At 37.5% G+C, this 21,764-nt stretch overlaps 1 protein-coding gene across 8 annotated transcripts in view; it reads right to left on the bottom strand.

The window, feature by feature from the left end:
- Positions 1 to 21,764, bottom strand: part of LOC121381236 (A-kinase anchor protein 9-like) — a 134,965-nt gene that overhangs the window by 19,643 nt on the left and 93,558 nt on the right. For 5 of the 8 annotated variants that reach the window (XM_041510454.1, XM_041510461.1, XM_041510456.1 and 2 more), the window contains 13 exons: positions 21,527 to 21,544; positions 20,496 to 20,609; positions 19,165 to 19,275; positions 16,291 to 17,286; positions 15,271 to 15,747; positions 11,980 to 12,015; positions 7,616 to 8,008; positions 4,343 to 4,619; positions 3,558 to 3,757; positions 2,279 to 2,488; positions 1,698 to 1,868; positions 820 to 1,015; positions 136 to 358 (listed from right to left, as the gene is read on the bottom strand). In XM_041510454.1, coding sequence (XP_041366388.1) covers positions 136 to 358; positions 820 to 1,015; positions 1,698 to 1,868; positions 2,279 to 2,488; positions 3,558 to 3,757; positions 4,343 to 4,619; positions 7,616 to 8,008; positions 11,980 to 12,015; positions 15,271 to 15,747; positions 16,291 to 17,286; positions 19,165 to 19,275; positions 20,496 to 20,609; positions 21,527 to 21,544 — 3,422 coding nt within the window. The remainder of the gene's footprint in view (positions 1 to 135; positions 359 to 819; positions 1,016 to 1,697; positions 1,869 to 2,278; positions 2,489 to 3,557; positions 3,758 to 4,342; positions 4,620 to 7,615; positions 8,009 to 11,979; positions 12,016 to 15,270; positions 15,748 to 16,290; positions 17,287 to 19,164; positions 19,276 to 20,495; positions 20,610 to 21,526; positions 21,545 to 21,764) is intronic. The other 3 variants (XM_041510455.1, XM_041510459.1, XM_041510458.1) reach the window with 3 other exon arrangements.

Here is a 21,764-nt window from a genome sequence, read left to right as displayed (position 1 = left end):
AAACCAAAAAGGTTTGACAAAAAAACGTGAACAAATAATTAATCTTGATAAAAAAAATTACACCTTTAAGAAACTGAGAATAAATACCAAAGGAACATTTATGACACCAGTACCAAAATAAAGTGCAATACATACGTGACGGATGTAAATCTGCTCTGTTCCCTCTCAAGGGCGTCATGAGCCTTGGAAAGCTGGATCTGAAGAGAGGATATTTCTGACTGGGTATCCAGGAGCTGACTCTTGTCCTTAGACAACTGGTTAGTAAGTTCCATTACTCTGCGGTTCTCCATTTCAAGACTGTTTCGAAGGTCATCTTCAATCACCTTTTCCTGCTGAATTTTGAACTCCAGTACTTGGACTAGAGTGCGAAGTAAAATTGAAAATCATTACAATATGTTTTATTGAAAAGGAAAGAAATATTTGTATAAGGACACTTCAGCTATTATGTGTCGAACATATGATTATTCTGATACTTAAAAGTTGGAAACTCACATTTCCTATCCCATGTTTCACCATTTACATTTTACAATATATACAGTAACCATACTTTGAGATTTAACATTTCTTTATTATTTCTTAATTTCATAAATTTTATTTTATTTATACATAGTGGGTTCATTATGTAAGTGTGTGTGTATGTGTGCGCGCGCATGCATGTGTAAAAAATATAAAAGGAGAAATTCTTTGTCCACAATGATAAGCAGTTTCATGGTGGTACATTTGCAGTATGTCCTACTACCTATGTTGTATTAACATTAATTTAGTTTTAACTTCAAAGTAAGCCAACTGATTGCAAAATACTTTGTTCCAGATTCATACTTTGTCTCTGGAGTTGTCTCTCCTTTTTCAAACTGTCTTCTTCCCGTGAAGAGTACTGCTCACTCAGTTTCTGTTGCTGGTCGTGTTTCTCTATTCTAGTCTTACTTAGCGCAGATCGGAGCTCTTCGATTTCCGACAGCAGAGACTGGCGATCAGCGTGGAAAACCTGATCAATGGCCGACCTGTGCAATGACTCCTGTAAAACAACCAAAATGGACTTATTCTCTTCTTTGTAATTATACTTATGCATAAAGTTTTAAATCTGCATTCTGTGAAATTATTCATGAGATACAAAGCATGTTTCATCGTTGTAGTAATTATATTTATGCATAAAGTTTTTAAGTTTGAGTCTGTGCAATGATTCCTCTAAAACAAAACTTATTTATTCCCGTGTTTGTAATTATAGTTATGCAAAATGTTTTAAATCTGCAGTCTGTGCAATTATTCATGTAATACAATAAGTGGGAAAGAAAAAAAAAAAATATTAATGAATGAATGTTTAATGACACCCCAGCACCAAAAATAAGTCATGAACCACATCCATATAAAAACTCAACAATTAAATTAAAACACAGTGTAAAGAACTGCAAAAAATACAAATATCACAGATTGATAAAATTAAAATTTAGAATAAAAGTCAGTATCACGAAGAAATTGCTAAAAAAAACGTTAAGGATGGAATGAAAATGATTCCATCACATTTCTTCGTCCAAATATATCTTTTATAGTTTCCTTCAGATGATTACACTCCATCAAAATATGGCGTACCATCAGAGTAGACTGACAGTGCTCACACTGAGGTGGAGGATCCTTCTTCAAGATAAATAAATTTGTCAAGAAAGGGGACAATCAGTGGATCAACCCCGTCAGATGTTTACCTGATCTTGAATGCGCCGCTCCAGTTTGCCGATAATGGTGTTTTTGTCAGCCTCGGGATGTGATGCAATGTAGGTGTGAAGCTCGGCCAGTAACATTTCACGTTCTTTGGTAAACAGATTGCAGAGAGTCGTCAACAGATCACTTCTCCAGTCTTCAGTCGCATCAACCGACTGAAAAACAAGAAAATTAACTTAAATTTCACAATACTGACCTAAGAGAAAAACTATTTAATGGAAATAAAGTTGGGGTTTTTTTTTGGGGGGGTGGGGGGTGGGGGGGGTTGTATATAGACTGTGGAAAGCAAATATTTAATCATTTAATTTTTAATGAAATTTCCTTTAAACTATTGCAGACAGATTCAAATGGAGACCAGAGAATTCATCCTCCACTAAATATATTCAAGTGCCCTTTTTCCCCCATTTTTTATTTTTTTTACTTTCATCAGGTTGCCCTTTCCACGAATTGGTCCATGTGCCCTCTATTTTTTAATCCCACACCCCTCCACCAAATATGTTCTGGATCTGGCCCTTTATTTCGTGTTGAGACTTAATCTGCTATTCTGCACATCTTTTCTACCTACCCGGTCACTGCTCTTGACTTTGGACAGCAGTTCTTTGAGTGTGTTAATGGTGGATACGAATGTCTGCCGCTCACGTTCCCACGATTCTGTCAGTGCCTGTACGTCGATGTTGGCACCGATCTGTTCAGAAGACATGTGACGCCGAAGATACTGCATCTCCGACAACGACAGGATGTTGAGACCATGCTTGTGAACCTTCGTCATTATAGCCTGCAAAACACAAGCAAATTAAATCAACATGTACTCGATGGATACATATTAACTACCATTTCAGAGGCAATCTTTCAAACTGAAACTGGCAGTTTACCCAAAATGTAACTTTAATGAAACCCCAGCACAATTTAAGCTAAGGCTATTTTGTGTCAAACATGGTTTGATCTACAGAGTGAAAGATGAAACCCGTTGCTGCCACACAGCTATTCTTAGCCATACCACAGCCTTTGACGAACCAATTAAGCGCCACTGGTTGAGATGGAAAAAAAGGTTATTTACAGATCTTGAACTTGCAGATAATTTATGCACCACAGGTATCTGTAGTGTTAATTTCAGTGGACAGTTTGGATCAGACATGTAGGTGATCATCATGAAGAAGCCTATCAGTTGTTAAATATCCAACATTCTCTCAAATGGATTCATAAGACAATAAAACACCCAGTTTCTACACTGAAAACCATATCGTCTACTTGGAGTAGTGGTTAAGCTATCAAGACTTAGGACTGGTAGGTACTGGGTTCGCATCCTGGTAGTGGCTCCTACCCAGAGCAAGTTTAACGACTCGGTGGGTAGGTGTAAGGCCATAACACTGAATTCCCTCTCACTAAACATCAACAATTAACTACCTGTCCTTGACAGACAGTCCAGATAGCTGAACCTTAATTGGATATAAGCATGAAAATAACTACAAAGGAATGAAAAAGAAAGTATTTTTATTTAACAACGCACTCAACACATTTTATTTATGGTTATATGGCGTCAGACATATGGTTAAGGACCACATAGATATTGAGAGAGGAAACCCGCTGTCGCCACTTCATGGGCTACTCTTTTCGATTAGCAGTAAGGGATCTTTTATATGCACCATCCCACAGACAGGGTAGTACATACCACAGCCTTTGATATACCAGTCATGGTGCACTGGCTGGAACGAGAAATAGCCCAATGGGCCCACTGATGGGGATCGATCACACACTGACTGCGCATCGAACGAGCGCTGTACCACTGGGCTATGTCCCGCCCACAAAAGAATGAATGCAAACTAAAGCCGCTGTAGTGATCCTACCTGCAGCTTGGTTGAGATGTTATCCTCCGCTAGGAACTCGGTGCTGCTCGACTCGGTTAAACTGATGTCAGAATCATGACCAACCACAACCAGACCCGATCCAGACAGGCGATTCTGAAGCCGTCCGTCAAACTGTTCCGTGGACGAAACCTCGTTGCGCAGTCGGTCACAACGTTCAACAACAGAGGCATCATCATGCACTGCAACAACAACATGAATGTATAAATGCATTTGCTTTAGTTACTAGTATACAAATATTAGATGCCTAAATGACATCATAAACAAAATTCTGGCCATAAAGTTGGAGGGTTTTCTGAGCGGACCCCAAAATTATTACCCTATTGCTTCAATTTCTCACATCCACTTCAACGAAGGGTTTTTAATCCATAAGAGGACATCATTTCAACATTCCGCTAACTGTACCAATCGAATGATGCTATCTCTAGATAAATTAAGTCAGTCAGCTGAATAATCCATAACAATAGGGGATGCCGGAGGTGGAACAACCCAAAGTTTAGAATGTTTCAATGTTAATTCTCGATCTCTAGTAACCTCATCAGTCCAGGATATCTCATGGTCAAGACATGGTCCCATGGTATAATTTTTCACCACCAACTATTATGCTTATCTCCAGCTATCGATATTTAAAGCTATTCAGTGCCATGCCTTCAACATCGAGATAACGACATTTCACTTTATGTACGTTTGCCCAACCCACCTTCCCTCCCTCCCCCCCCACCTCCCATTTAACAACTGTATCCCTACAGGCTGACTGCAGTACTGACCGACGAGATCGTTTCTGAGCATGTCGACCTGGTGCTGGTGTTCAATGAGCAGGCGGTTCATCTCACTCTTGTGCTCCTTCTCCACCTCCTGTCTCAGCGTGGCCAGCGCCTGCTCCACCCTCAGCTCATGCTGCTGCCGTAGCTGCTGCAGCTCGGCGTCATGCTTCAGCTGCAGTGTGGTCAGCTGCGCCTCCACGGCCTCCGCGTGTTGGTGCTGGATGTCGCGTATATGCTCCTTGTGTTCCGCCGCCAGCTCGCTACGAAGGTCTTGGATTTTCTGAAAGAGAAAGATTTCAATAACGTGAAGCTTACATTAATGAGAGGTCATGATTTCAACATGGGTTCAGCTGATGGTTCCAATCAAATGATGAGTCTTTCTTACTAAACCGATAACTTAGCTAAAGACTCCACAGCAACAGGGATGCCTGAACTGAAATAAAATCATGTTTAAAATTTTAGAAAATTTTATTTAAATGTCACAGAATACATCAGGATAATGGCACCAAGACATAATTACAGTGTGTTCTTTTACGAAACTCATGAAGTCCACAAGATTTTAATTTTGTTTTAAATATAAAACATTATATTTTGAACTATACTGATGTCCAAAAGAAAGTATAACCCCCCAAAAATGGTTTAAAATGTCGCCCAAGTACAACCAAATGTATCCAATTACCTAAAGCCGGCGAAAGTGTCAATTTTCATTAAAAAAATGTGCATATTGCTATAACGACATCTGCATTCATATAACGAAATGCACATGCTAAACTGGTATAAAAATCTCTTGAAACTGCACGTTAGTAACACAGTACCCGAAAGCACACAAGAAATGCCTCGTTTGTCAGCAGCACAGAGAGAGAGAGCCATTGGCATGGCCCAGCTGGGAGCCACGCATAACCACATTGCAAGAACATTCGCTTGTACCCGTACTACCATAACCAGGTTGATGGAACATTTTCGGCAGGGCTAGGAGCGGAAAACTGCGTGTTACCACGCCCATTCAAGACCGTTACTTGCGCATTCACCATCTTCAAAATCGCTTCCTCCCCCGGCATCAACGGCATTAGGACATCGTGTTAGTCGACAAGACAGTGTCACGACGATTACGGGGACATGGTATTCGAGCACGTAGACCCTACCATGGAGTTACGTTAATGCAACAACACCGACATTACAGATTGATATGGGCCAGGAGGCATCGCCATTGGCAAGTGCGAGACTGGCGACAAGTTGTATTCAGTGATGAGAGCACGTTTTGCCTGTTTAGATGATCGACAGTGTGCATACAGACGTCAAGGAGAACGTGTAGTGCAGAACTGTGTCCAGGAAGTTCAAGCATTTGGAGGAGGTGGTGTCATGGTCTGGGGAGGAATCTGTGGGAACTTCAAAACAAGGCTGGTTATTATTCAAGGTAACCTTAATGCACAGAGGTATCGAGATGAAGTTTAGCGACTCGTTCTGTTGCCAATTATTCAATAGCAGCCACATGGTATACTCTTCCAGCATGACAACGCTAGACCCCATACTGCAAGGATAACACAGGACTTCCTCAACAACATGAACATTCATGTTTTGCCTGATATGAACCCCATCGAACATTTGTAGGATCATCTTGACAGACAAATCAGAAGATAACTAGTATAGTATCACCAACCAACCATCAGGACATGGAGAGAGCTTTAATTGACGAATGGCAACAAATTCCCGCTAACACCATCCGGCGCTTGATGTCATCAATGCAGCAACGTGTCATGGCATGCATTGATGCACAAGGTGGACATACTCGCTATTAATCCAATGTTTAGTGACTTTGCAGACACTTAACATACTGTTGTTGAAAAGCTGTTCTGACAGTGACTTTGTGAATCATCTCATTTTGACCCATGTGTCTTTGTAGCACAGTTTCTTGAACATTTTATGCTTTTATTGAATGAAATTTTGTTCACAACATGCCAAAACACCACTCTCATGAATATATATCTTTTGAACATGCAACATGTTTTGGTTTTTCTTCAGTAGTCTCTCAGAAGTTTCTTTTGGACGTCAGTATAGTATAATGTCATGTTTAACTCATTTTGCGTATCTTGGATTTTCTGAAAAATTAAATCACTAATGTGAAACTTACCTTCAGGAGACCATTTCACAATTACAAACATCTTCAACAAGTATACAAACCATATATTGGGGAGTAGGGCATTATTGCCAGTGTATGTTTTTAAAACAAATTTTAAATATGCTAAAAAAAACACCCCTTGCAAAATCAATATTTGTGATATACTGTAGATACTGAAATTAACGCGTCCCTAAATTAATATGAGTGACGGTGGACTAAAATGCTACATGAAATTAATGCGAGTGGCCTTCATATGAAATGCTACTTTCCTAATGACCCAAGTCTGTGTATTTTTCGGTTAAATCAGAGTTACAGATGACTTCAATGAAATCAGCTCACTAACGTGTCAGTGTACACATCAATTAGCCTGTTTAGTCCCTAGTGTTTTTGGTGAGATCAATTACTCAAAGCATATCAGTTACCTAAATCTGGCTAAACATTAGCATACATGTACCATCACAACTGTATCTACCTAAACTGCTAAACACAGAGAAAAACAGAGAAATGGTCGACATCAGGATTAGCATGCTAAAACCTATTTACCATTGTGTCGGCTTTCGCTGGACTATTGGATAATTAGTCTGTCTTGCCTATGATGAATTGTGCTCCAGTTATTTTATAAATGTATTCGAATTTTAATCTTTGTTTTAGCTTGGTGGACAAAACAGAAATAAATGTGTCATATTATTAATGCAAATAACACAAACTCACATTTTTCGCATTAATATTATGATCGCATTAATTTCAGGATCTACAGTATGTTTGTAAGGAGGACGGTGTAGCAGTTTATGCATGACGAAAAAGGAAAGATTTACCTCAGGCACAAGAGTCGGTGACTTTAACCATTTTAATTTCTGAATTTTCAATTTTCAATACAACAAAACCTTCACAAATCCTTGTGTTGACATGGGTGCTGTATTCCTCAACATCTGAGTCTTATTTTCAATACAACAAACCTTCACAAATTCTTGTTGACATAGGTACTGTATTTGTTAATATGGATTTAATTTTCAATACAACAAACCTTCACAAATTCTTGTTGACATAGGTACTGTATTTGTTAATATGAATTTCATTTTTAATACAACAAACCGTCACAAATTCTTGTTGACATAGGTACTGTATTTGTTAATAGGGATTTAATTTTCAATACAACAAACCTTCACTAATTCTTGAGTTGACATTGGCGCTGTGTCCCTCAGTATCTGTATCTCGTTCCTGCAGTCTATGAGCTCCTGCTTGAGACTGTTGACGTCGACAAACGAATCGATGGTGGTGTGGTCTCCACTCGAGGTGCCATCAGGCAGCGGGTAGTTGTTGTTCGCGCTCTGGTTGTGCATCTCAGCCAGCGTCGACTTGGCTTTCCGCAGTTTGCTCTTGAGGTGCAGGATCTGCTGCTCGCTCCTCGACGCAGACACGTCACGCTCTGATGACTCCCGTCGCAGACTCTCGTTACTCGTTCTCAGTTCGCTGATTTCGTTCTGATGGAGGTGGAGAGTGCGCCGGACAGTTTCAACCTCTCGCTGGGACTGTCGAATATATCTCTCCTTTTCCTACAACAAACACATGTTGTCTGTAACTGAATCAGCCATATGTTGAGCAATGTTTAAATGCACAAAAATCAACCATATTACTTCCCCCCCCCCCCCCTTTTAAAAACAAAATGTATATCTCTTTCCTCTTCTCAAAACAAAAACAAACATCTATAACTGGCTCAACCATTTGTTCTGCAATGCTAGTATTTAATCTCATGAAAATCAACTAAACCTTTTTTTCTTTTTTTTTTTTACAACTACATGTGTGAGTTTTAAAAAATAAAAATCAACACAAATAACATGCTTGTACTGAACCATTACTAAAATGATGGGAAAGTTTGGGGGTAAGTTTTTAGATTATGATTTCAATGACATAGATACAACAGTCAATGAGCCAGTAAACTAAATACAGACGTCTGTAAAATATAATTCACCAAAGAATAACTACTGGTATTTAATATTTCTTTAAAGGAAAAACATTTAAGCTGGACAAATATACAAGTATTCTTAACTAATGACAAGTTAAAAACTAATGCTAGTCTCAAGACTACCAACTGCCACCACAAAGTTGGCACACTTTCTGCTCTCACGACTTCTATGAATGTCCAGTTGCTAGTCTGAGTGCTCTTACAACTCAATTCTTGTCGTATAACCCATTTGTTGTTAATCTGAACGCACCCATAATTGGGAGTTGGAAAAATCACAACGCAACTGTTAAGTTGGCCAAATTCATCATAACAGTTGACAGTCTGAACCTAGCATATGAAATGTTTAGTTTCAAACTAAACACAACGTTAGTATTCATCTATAAACAGACATCCAAATTGTAATAGCATTTTTTAAATTATTACTGTATCTATGAATTTTGTGTAACTTACAGTTTCTAGTTAAAAGATAACAGGCTTTATAAGCATCAATGAAATATAATAACTACAGTAAAGTACTCTTATAACGAACCGGATGGGACCGTGATAGTTACATGTAGTTCGTTATAGCAGTAGTTTGTTGTACACATTTGCATAAGTTGGTTATTAATGTATAAGGAGATAAAACGGGACTTTACAATCAGTTCGTTCTATGCAGTAGTTTGTTCTATGTATATAAATTCTACACAACTCAATGCTATTTTTATTAGTTTTGTGACTGATTAATCTCATACAGCAAACAATACTGTTAACTGTGGGGAAAACATGTGTGGTACAGTGAATGTTCTGTAGCTTTCCATGCTGCCTGTGCATGCAGTGTGACACATTTAAAGTCTGGTAGTCTCACACTATTACATGCAACTGTTGTGAATATGAACTGTCTTCACTCGTGAATAGATGAAGCAATAGTGAACTTACTGGGACTAGAATGAATAAAATAATGAATTTATGAATAATTAATTCATTTTAATTAAATGATATGGATGGGAAAAAAAAGAATGACCTAAATGAATGAACTAAATGATGAGCTAAATGAATGGACAGACAGTAAATAATATAAGATATTTAACAAGTATTACTAAAAAATGGTAAGGACTGGAACTGAAGCTCATTATAATATGCCACTTCAGGTCCAGACAAATGTATCCAAATTAGTCTTATATGACTATGTTGAGGACAGAACAAGATGAGTAGCACTTCAGTCTATACACTTTGAATGTTAATAACACACATCTATTGATGCACTACAAAAATTCTATTAATTCTATAAATTAGTAACTAAATAACATTTTAAAAAGTCAAATAAACTATGAACAGGAAAACAGGAAACAGAAATAGACATTAAAAAATTTACATTGTACAATTTGATTATGCACTCAAAAATAGACCATATTACCTATGAAAAATATTTTATCTATTCCTCAAGTCTATTTACTAATTCCATATTTTTTTTAACCGAGAAATATACATATATCTATAAATAATTTTTTATAATACACGTCTGTGAATACTGTGTTCATCCAGGCTTTCATGGATTTAGATATATATCCATTAATACACATATACCATACCAGTTGCAGTGCTGTCCGATTCCGTGTACACGCAGACATTACAGACAAGACAATAGACCCCAACCACATTGCTTTCCTTGTGTGAATACACTGACATGCATTTGTACATTTTATCCTTCCTCCAGAGTGTGTTGCAGTGACAGAGCATGCGTCCATTATCAAGTGAGCTGAAAACTGACACCATTCACGCATCCTATTTATAGTTTTAAATATCATGCAGCTCTTGTTTTCACACCGTTTGGGAAAATAAAATTGAAATAGTTCTTGACATCAGAATCAAATGTTCTAGCCAGAATAAATTACCCTTCAATATAAAAATTTTTTTAATAATAATAACCCAGATAATTCAATAAACTTATGCCACCCTGTCATAACACACCTCATGTTCTATTGGTGTTTATCTTAAAACCTTTGTTATCTTTTAGACAATTTTAATAAATGATCACAGTCACCTCGTCAACAGAAAACCTTTACATAATTTAAATTTCCAAACAAAACAAGATGGATATTCTTGGGTGGGGAGGGGGGAAGAGACAAAATATTTCCCATAGTCACGGTCATTTTTTTTTTAACCTGTAAACAATACTGAAATATATCAGACTGTTTTAATATAAATACATATAAAATGTGCTGGAATGTTCTGGAATTTGCCTAATTATGAACTGATCTTTTTGTGGTGGTATATGAAAAGTTATCTCTCTGAACAGTTTGGGGGATTTTTCACAAAGTCATGACATGTTTACACATTCAAAACAAACAAGGTACCCCTCCACCTAGAACAGCAACAATGCATATAACCATGACATAGTATACTGAAAATTCCAACTGTTTTCAATCATTTCCATCTACAATGACCTTGAACTTGACAATCAATATCCATGACCTTCAGTTAAAAAAGACTTGTAGTTCATCATAAACTGTATCAATGTGGTTAATAAAATAACAGTTTGCTGATAATTTGATATTCTTTAGAATACACCGATTTTTTCCTGCCAGTAACATTTCTGATGGGCACAACTGGATATGGCATCTTAAACTACAGCTATTAGATGTCCAACCCACTGCCACCACACAGGTTACTCCTATCAAATAGCAGCAAAGGATCTTTTGTATACATACACCCACAGGCTGGACAGCTTAGTGTTGGAAACCAGTTGGTTTTTACTCATCTATCATGTTATAATTTGTTTGCACCAATCAATAAACATCTGATTATATAATTCTAAAGACGGATTTTAAATAATGACATGTTCACAGGGGCAGACCATACATTTCATTAATTTTTACCTTTAATACCTATTTAATATCGGTTTTCTTTATGTATACATGAAAACAAACTCAAACTCTAACATCAGCCATGAATGATTTCACTTTCTTCAGTTAATACATTGTGAGATGGGTTTGTATTATTCATATTTATGGGTCATAATTTGGTTGATATATTGCATATAGTATTTTCAGAGACATTCATTACCATTATCAACTATGATATTTTAATTGATGTAGTAAAACCATTAGTATCCAAAAATTAATAGCTGAAAGCAAGCTAAATTCCACACATTCTTATTAACAAAAAAACCCTTTGGCTCCCTCTGGCTAGAAACTAAACCCACATTATTAACATAATCAGCTGTTTAAAAACTACACACTATGAATCAACTTGCAAGCTAAGCACTCCATTTAAAAAGATCATAAAACAGCAACAACAAAATGTTGAAACAAATTCAAATGAAGAGAAAAAAAGTAACAAATACATGAGAAAAATCATACAAAATATCTTTTAAAGTAGTCTGAAATGTTTCCACAGATAACTGTAATTTTAAGTTTTATTTTCAAATGTTTGTATTGATGTCACAGAAACGAACAGAAATGGCATTAATTCAACAATTAGCATATACAGTTAATATTTTTGGTAGCACTGATTAATTCTACAATGTATTTGTTTCTCTCCATTTGATTTGTTTAATAGGAAAAAACTGTCGTAAATGATTACCCCTCCTGCTGGCTCAGTAGTAGGTTCTGATATATTCTGTAGAAAGCAGAGTTTTCAACATTTATTCACAATTTATTAAAATTACAACTGGCATGCATAAAAAAAGGCAAAACACAAAAACCCAACACACACACACACACACACACACACACACACACACACACACACACACACACACAACTAAATTACATGTACACTGTAGATAAGAATTTGTTTTTCCACCTCAAATAAAAAAGCAGAATTAATCACAAACAACCATCCCCTACAAAAACAAGTAACTACCGGTAAAGCACTAAAAATAGTACCACATTAAAGAAATAATAAAACTCATGTTCTCACAAATATTCAAAACATCTAGTTTCCTTGATTTATCTGAATACTGCAAATCATGAAAATATGTTATGATATTATTCTTAGGACAGGTACACATAAAAATGTGTACACACATGTATTTGTCTTAACGCCTTATGATAAATGCAAATTTGTTTAAAAGATCACTAAGCAAAGAAGAAATGCCAAGTTATTTTTTTATAAATATATACTCTTCAAAAAAAGAAACGCAAAAGGGTACAAATGGGTTATAACTCTTTTTTTATGTTTCCTACCGGTTTATGCTTTGTGAATATAAGGTCATTGCATGTCCCAAACACATTCCCACGGTTACATTCGATAAAACGCAGCTACTGTAAAACAAAGTTTCAAAATGTGAATATTCGCAAAAACGCAGCCACGTGCAAACCATGTCACCACTGCACGTGCGTTGTCTGCACGTGCAACATGAACACCGACAGTATAAAGGTGCAGGGTGTTCGCTTGCCTGGCCTCTGTATCTGGCCGACAGTTGACAATCCAGGACATGCCACGTCTCAGTGAACTGCAGAGAAACAATGCCATCGGCCGACTAGACGCAGGCGAATCCAGAACGGCCGTTGCCAGGGCATTCCATGTGTCCCCAAGCACCATCTCCAGACTGTGGGACCGTTACCAGCAACATGGATCAACACGTGACCTCCCTAGATCCGGTCGACCATGGGTCACTACCCCCGGGCAGGACCTCTACATCCGGATACGCCACCTTCGGGAACGATTGACTACTGCCACCTCCACAGCCGCAGCAATACCAGGTTTGCGCAGGATATCCGACCAGACCGTACGGAACCGCCTACGTGAGGTAGGAATTCATGCCAGACGTCCAGTTCGAGGTGTCATCTTAACACCACAACACCGTCGACTCCGACTGCAGTGGTGCCAGATTCATCGACAATGGCCTCAACTGCGATGGAGACAGGTGTGGTTCAGTGACGAGTCCCGATTTCTGCTCCGACGTCATGATGGAAGATGTTGCGTGCATAGGCGTCGTGGTGAACGTTATGCGGCAAACTGCGTGCAGGAAGTGGACAGATTCGGCGGGGGTAGTGTCATGGTGTGGACAGCCATCTCACACACTGGCAGAACTGACCTGGTCCACGTGCAGGGCAACCTGAATGCACAGGGCTACATTGACCAGATCCTCCGGCCACACATCGTTCCAGTTATGGCCAACGCCAACGCAGTGTTCCAACATGACAACGCCAGGCCTCACACAGCACGTCTCACAACGGCTTTCCTACAGAACAACAACATTAATGTCCTTCCTTGGCCATCGATATCACCGGATTTGAACCCAATTGAGCATCTATGGGACGAGTTGGACCGACGCCTCCGACAGCGACAACCACAGCCCCAGACCCTGCCTGAGCTGGCAGCAGCCTTACAGGCCGAGTGGGCCACCATCCCCCGGGACGTCATCCGTACTCTGGTTGCTTCAATGGGCAGGCGGTGCCAGGCAGTTGTCAACACACGCGGAGGCCACACCCGGTATTGACTCCAGATGACCTTGACCTTGGTGGTGTGTCCTATCACTTACTCACAATGGACTAGAGTGAATTGTGAACAATCCTGCAACATTTGGTAATTATCGGACTCACCATTCAATAATTAAATCAATTCTCCAAAGGTTACGACAATGTGGTTTTGCGTTTCTTCTTTTGAAGAGTATATTTTAGTTTTTCCCACAAAAACAAAAGCTGACATTTGTTTTCACTGTCAAACCAGTGAAAGCTATCCATGTTTTACAAATTGGTAGTATTTTCCTCAACCTATGCAGAGAGAGATCCAGCACCATATAACCGTAACTAAAATGTGCTGAGTGCGTCGTTAAATAAAACATTTCCTTCCTTCCTTCCTATGCAGAGCATTGAAGAAAAGTCGAAAGTTGGAGCTAACATCATTATTCTAGTTAGTGGTCTGTTTGTTTCTACCGACATAAAATAGTGGGTTTTTGTTTTTAAAAGATGCTCATTGTGTGTGTTGACATTTGTTTTCATAATAGTTTTTTAAAATATTTTATTCTTGGTAGTTTTATAAAACAATGAGTGAAGTACTTATAACATCAATACCAGGGATTTATCCAAGAGTTTACGCCACGGTCCCATGTCTGACGGGATTGGGACAATCAGTACAATTTATTAATAACTGGGACATCTGTTTAGGCCACAGAATGATGCAATGCACCATTTTAAATTAATTTATCAGAGCAGACATAATTACAAAAATATTCATGTCAATCTGGGAATTTTCAGTGCCACAAGCTTTTGGGAAGGGTCTTATGTTCGGTAACACAGTTTTTTACATTAATATCTTAATTTCATGATTGACAGTATACTAAATATATACAAGAATGGTCCAGGTTTTGTCACATGAATCATATCAATATTTGTTCAAGTTTGAAAAAAATTAACAGAACACAGATTTGGTTTTTAAAAAAGGACAGCAGAAAGACTTTAGCCTGTAATTTTTACAAATTTAAGGTATTCTTTTGGCTACATCTAACATGATCACAAAGCAAAGATGAATCATCTCTTTCTTCACAAACAAAAAGGGTTTTACACAAAACAATCATATTCTTATCTAAATAAATAATTTTGGCGTCTACAAAAATAAAAAGAGTTTTACACATAACAAATCATATCATTCTAAAACATACACATATTCACTCGATATTTTCACAAACATTTAGCCATCTACAAAACCAAAAAGGGTTTTACACATAACAAATCATATCATTCTAAAACATACACATATTCACTTGATATTTTCACAAACATTTAGCCATCTACAAAAACTAAAAGGGTTTTACACCTATCATATTCATTCTAAAACATACACAGTATATTCACTTGACATCTTCACAAACATTTAGCCATCCACAAATACAACAAAAAAACCCACCCAAAAACCCACTGTCATTACCTTCAACTCTGTGGACAGTTTCATGATGAGAGCTCTGACGTCGCCCTGATCCTGCTGTCCCTTCGCCAGCCAGCGCTCCATCTGCTCTCGGACGACGCTCAGCTGCCGGTTCTTCTCAGCCAGCTCCATCTTCTGCTGGATGGTTAGCGCCTCGATCTGGCTCACCCGCGACATGAACTCCGAGCTGCTCCTCCTCCACATGTCCAGCGTCGGCTCAGACTCCGACCTCGCCAGACGTATATCTGGGTGGAAGTCTGACAGTTCTCGGGGACTCGGGTCCGACACGGAGTGCTGTCTAACTTCAGCGACTTCTTCTGTCAGCGTTCTGTAGTCGGTCTCCAGTTGCCGTAGCTGCTTAGATTTCTTCACCAACTCCTGTTCCGTGGTTGTGAGGGACGACTTCAGGTTTGTTATCTGTTCCTCTTTCTCCACAGCTTTAGCTTCTACCATGTCAGAAGTAAGATCGGAAGATGGAGCCTGTTCGGGAGAAATAATTAAAACCTATAATTGTTTTAAAAATCATATATCTGCACATGGTCCAAAGAATGTTTTGAGAAGATTGTGACTTTTCCATGAATCACTGTTAGACACGCCAAAAACCAGGATGACACATCCTTCCTATTCAGACCTTGAGACTGTCAATAAAGCAATGACTAAAACGTCCTGATAGTTTTTATGGGACATATAGCATTAAATATAATTTGTTGAAAAGCTGCCACCAACCCCAATTTTAGAATTACATTAAGCATTATTTACATTAAAAAAAAAAAATTAAATTAAAATAATGAAATGAAAAAAAAAACCTACATCAAATATTTTTAACATATTATGACCATTTACTTAAGCCTTTGTTTGTTTAGTTATCTTTCTCATAAACAAGATGCTCCCCAGAGCATTTCTCCTTTAAACATTTTTGTGTTTAGGTAGTACCATGTTTAATTAAATACAGCTAAATTTAATTACAATTTTTACCTGGCAAATTGTTTAACAGTTTAAACTCTGGATTTCAGTTAATCTCACCTGAGCACTGTTACTTGCAACGAGTAACTCGGCCTGAAGCTGTGTAATCTGTGCCTCGCGTTCTGCAAGCCTCGCTGATGTCTGGTCAAGTCTTTCTTGTGCTTCCTTCAGTTGTCTAGACACACCTGCCAGTTCCGCACTCAGAGTCTCAATCCTGCTCTCTCTTTCTAGCAAATCACTTTCACTGGCAGACTCCTGAGATGTTTTCATCTCAAGTTGCGCTTCCAACCTCTGAGTCTCAAGCTGCAGCTGGTCTTTACTTTCCCGCAGTACACTTTCAAGCTGGCTGAATTCCTTTTCCTTGGCTTCAAGTTTTCCTTCAACATCAACCTTCTCCTGTTTCAGCTGATCAATAAACTCCTCATTCTGTTTTACTCTGGAATCCAATTCAGTTCGTTCTGAGACATACTGATCACACAACAATTCTTGGGCCTCGAGCTTCTGTTGTAAATCTGCCACCGATGTCAGTAACGTGGTGTCTGTGTCTTTTTCTGACTGCAGACTCTGCAAGAGAAGACTCTGTTCCTGATACTTCTGCTCCAGACTCTGCAACAGTTGACCCTTCTCCTGCAGCTTCTGCTCCAGCTGAGATATCTTTGACTCCAGCTGAGATATCTGTGTCTCCAGCTCCTCGCGGATACTCTTCTGCTCAAACTGATGGAGATCCTCCTGATGGTCCTCGTCTGCTTTCTGCAACAGAATCATGATTTCTTTCTCCTTGATGATTTCTTCCTTCTCCGAGAGCGATTCCTTCATCTCCTCGAGTTGGCTCTCCGTTTCCGTGAGCCTTGTCTGTATCTCTCTCAGTTTGTCTTCTGTGTCGGCCAGTTTTATCTTCTGGTCCTCTTTTTCAGTGTCCGTTTTGTTGATGTTCTGTTCCTGTAATTCTTCAAACTGTTTAGAAACCTGCTCACGTAGCTCTCTTTCTTGCCTCAGACTCTGTTCCGTTTCTTCCAGGGTTTGTCGCACACTGGCAAGTTCAGAAGAAAGGGAGTCCTAGAAGACGAAAATTATATCAAAATTTGCATGAAATTAAACCAAACAAATTTAATTACAGACACCAAATCTATATGTAGTTCTGTTAGGTTTTAAAAGACACATGTTGCATACAAATGCATCTGTTTTAATCTGTAGGCCTATATAAGTCTTCAGTTAACACATACAATCTATGTTTAAATCTTACAACAAAATATTTTTTTTTGAAGAAGAAGAAAATGAAATAAAAACTATTTTTATAAAAGACTGTTTCATATAAGTTGGTCCAAACAAGAAATGTGAAAAATAACAAAAAATTCATTGTTGCTTGATCCTTAAAAATTTACTTTGGTTGACTTTGACCAATAACATCAGTAAAATAATATATATTAATTTTCTATTTAGAACAAATATTCCAAGCAAAATTGTCTTACATTCATTTCTTAAGTAGCCCTTTTACTAAACAGCCTGAATACCTACACACAATACTGCCATAATGACGATAGTTCCAGAGTTCAATATATCCATACAGAAACAATGCTACAAACACACACAACCCAGATCACTCCACCCATAGCTGGCTTACTATACTATAGCAGTACAACAGATACAAGTCAACAATGAATACCAAGTCATACACACACATTTACAGGGTGTAGTAGTTGACTTGGGATGTAGGTAGCGAAACAGTGGTAGAAAGAGGCTTGAGTAGAAACTTACTACATGTAGATACATAAAATATATTGCCTTTCTCACATTTTTTTTTTTTTTAATTAATGTTTTGGACAGTTGTTTTTAAAAGGGTATGTACCTAACCCCACCCAATCCTGTTGATCCACCTCTGTAGTAATATATTAGTGATCACTGCACCAACAGCATTCTTTAGCTTAGTGTACTACCGCCAGACAAGTTTTGTTTGTTTGTTAGGTACACAGTGAAACCTATATAGGTCATAAATTAAGATAAGAAATAACCCATTGAAGATGACAAGAGCAGAGTAGAGAAATCACTCAAAACAGGAATGTGGCAATACATTACTGACATAAACTGTGTATTTCATTACAATTTATTTTTGTGTATATCCAATTACGGTTCAAGCATGCTGTCCTGGGCAAACACCTCAGCTATCTGTGATTTCTGTCCAGGACATGGGTTAATGGTTAGTGGCCTTACAGCTCCCAACCTCAATCTGTGCAGGAGATGGTACCATGATTAGCCGTAAGCTAATTTATGGACTCTATTACACACTTTTAAGATTGGTAATCAATAAAATACTACACATTTTCATTAGGTAGCAAAACACAAAATTTCAAAAACCAATTGAATTTATCTATAACTTTTTTTTGTTCAAAACAAATCATTGCTGTAACTGTTTGAACTTACCTGTAATTCGAGTTTTTCGTTTAAAACAAGTACAGTACTTAACAGTTTGAACTTACCTGTTTCGTTCAAAACAAGGAATTACAGTAACCGTTTGAACTTATCCACAACTCAAGTTTTTCATTCAAAACAATTACAGTAACCGTTTGAACTTACCCACAACTCAAGTTTTTCATTCAAAACAATTACAGTAACCATTTGAACTTACCTACCACTCTTTTTCATTGAAAATAAGTAATTACAGTAACCAGGGCTAACTCTGGCTATCGCCAAATTCACCAATTGCAAATTTCAATAAACAATGGCGAATTTTATTTTAATTTGGCGAAATAATTTCATGAAATAATTGATATTAAGTTATAAAGTAACTGGGTTTCTGCAGTTTTTTGAAATTTAGTAGACAATTTGACAAAATGTTTTGCTGTCCCAGAGCCAGCCTTGTACTGTAACCATTTGAACTTAACTGTAATTAGAGTTTTTCGTTCAAAACAAATAATGACTGTAACCGTTTGAACTTACCTGTAATTCAAGTTTTTCATTCAGAACATAGAGCTCCTCTTCCTTCTCTTCAATAATGTTTGCCTTATCTTCCAAAGATTTTCTCAGCTCACTCAGTTCCTTTTCCAACTGCTGAGAGTAAAAAAATTGGAAAATGAAATGAAAAACACATAAATATGAAAGAAAGCCAGACATATGGTTAAGGACCACACAGATTTTTAGAGGAAACCCGCTGTCGCCACTTCATGGGCTACTCCTTCCGATTAGCAGCAAGGGATCTTTTATTTGCACTTCCCACAGGCAGGATAGCACAAACCATGGCCTTTGTTGAACCAGTTATGGATCACTGGTCGGTGCAAGTGGTTTACACCTACCCATTGAGCCTTGCGGAGCACTCACTCAGGGTTTGGAGTCGGTATCTGGATTAAAAATCCCATGCCTCGACTGGGATCTGAACCCAGTACCTACCAGCCTATTGACCGATTGCCTAACCACGATGACACCGAGGCCGGTACATAAATATGAATGACAAAACAAAAAGAAAACCTTCATTACCATGTAAAATATAATCCATAAAACAAACAGTACTTATGGTATGAAGAAAAAGTAAGGTATATTTGTTTTATCACATTTTAATGTATGCTATTTGAGGTATATGGTTATGTCAACACTTTGGACTGGAGGGTTAGAGAGAGAGAGAGAGAGAGAGAGAGAGAGAGAGAGAGAGAGAGAGAGAGAGGGAGGGAGGGAGGGAGGGAGGAGGGAGAGAGAGAGAGAGGGATAGGGAGGGGGCAGGGTTTCTGCCAGAGGATACAGAGGGTAATATTAATTACCCTACAATCTTGGAAATTAATGGATATTTTTCTTAATTTTAGACAGATGGGAGTAGGAGAAATGCAGTTTAAAACTTGTCAAGTGCATAAAGTTTAGGGTCCAATTTCAAAATATTCAAATAAGTAACCACTTAGAAGGAGGCACTTATGGTCCATTTTATTTTTATTATGTACCCTTGATTTATTTTTTGGCAGAAAGCCTGAGAGGGAGAAAGAGAGAGGGAGGAAACCCATTGTCACCACATAGGCTACTCCCATTGAAAATGATGCAACTGATCTTTTATAGTCACTTTCAAACAGGCAGTAGAACGGTAAATCCATAACATCTGATGTACATGTTATGGGATGTTGGTTGGGATGGAGAAAACCTTGAGTTCTTTAAGGCTATCGATCCTGTGATCCATCACACCTAAGCAAGTACTCTACCACTGAGCTGTACCACCCACCTTTTTCACATGAAAAAAGCATCTGTATTATCTCAAGTAAACAAGTACATGATCACTGTGTGACTATAAGTACCTCAGTCTCTGGTGGCTGAAGGTTGTCAGTCAGTTCCTGCGACAGAGCGTCCATCTCACGCTGTTTGTTTTCCAGCATCGACTGAATAAGATCAAAGTCTTTCTGCAGCTCATTCTGTGAAAACCACAAACACACCAAGATAACCCATAGCATTCGTCAGAACCCACTGAAGGTTCAGTCTGGTATGTTATGACTTTCAATGCACCATGAAATCAGTTGATCAATTTGATTCATTATTTATGAATATTCATCAATGAAGGAAACTTATAATGTTTTTGCAATTTTAGAAAAATTAATTACTTGATCAATACAATTGTTACTAGTTTTTTGCACTCCTAATATAAAATTATTATTAAAAGATACACAAATAGAATCAAGACAATATTTAGAATAGTATCTGTATGATTAAAACGTTAATAAAACAATTATTTCAAGTAACAGTACAATATACAACTAATAATCTTCAAAACTGAATCTTATATTTCCCTTTCTTACCTAAACCTAAAATGAACAAAGCCTGTTGTTAACATACAACAAAACACATAAATCCAAAAACAATTATCAAAATAAAATGTGTTTATTAAACTCATATAAAAACTGCTACTATTAAGGAAGTGTAATGATGAAAATTAATCCAATCCAGTATCAAAGATTTAAATAAAAGAACATTCATTTTACCAGCACCCTTAATAATGCATATAAAGAAAAGTACAAGCCCCAAAGGAGAAAGAAAATAAAAAAGTTAAATCATGTACATCACAAGTTCTACACATTTATAAATTTGCAACTGAGGTTTTTATTTTCCTCATGCCCCATACAGCTGTACACGAAATAGTGACAAGTGAAAAACAAAATGGGAAAAAAAGAAGCAAAAAAAAAAAAGAATCTTTGAAGAAAGTCATTTGTTCTCTTTTTTTTTTAAATAAAAAAATCTATTTCAAATAATACTTTCTTTATAAACCAAATTAAATTATTTAGCTAGCCCAAAACAAAATTAAATTTTAAGAATAAAATATTTAAAATGTTCTAACCTGATCACATAGAGAATTCTACAAAAGATATGATAACATTTACTGAATATTATAAACAGGTCTAAAAACACGCATAGCTAATAAGATTTCACTTGTATTTGTTTATCTTCCCCAAGCAAATCTTGAATTTAATATATAAAGCAAAGGAATATTTGCTTAATACACCACAGCACATTTAAACTACGACAATTTGGCATCTAAGGTGATTTTTTTTAAATATGTGATCAAGAGCATAAGC

Source organism: Gigantopelta aegis, chromosome 9 (genome assembly GCF_016097555.1).
Source record: "Gigantopelta aegis isolate Gae_Host chromosome 9, Gae_host_genome, whole genome shotgun sequence".
Lineage (NCBI taxonomy): Eukaryota > Metazoa > Mollusca > Gastropoda > Neomphalida > Peltospiridae > Gigantopelta > Gigantopelta aegis.
Note: the sequence above shows the minus strand (reverse complement) of the source record. Positions and strands in the feature narration are given on the sequence as shown.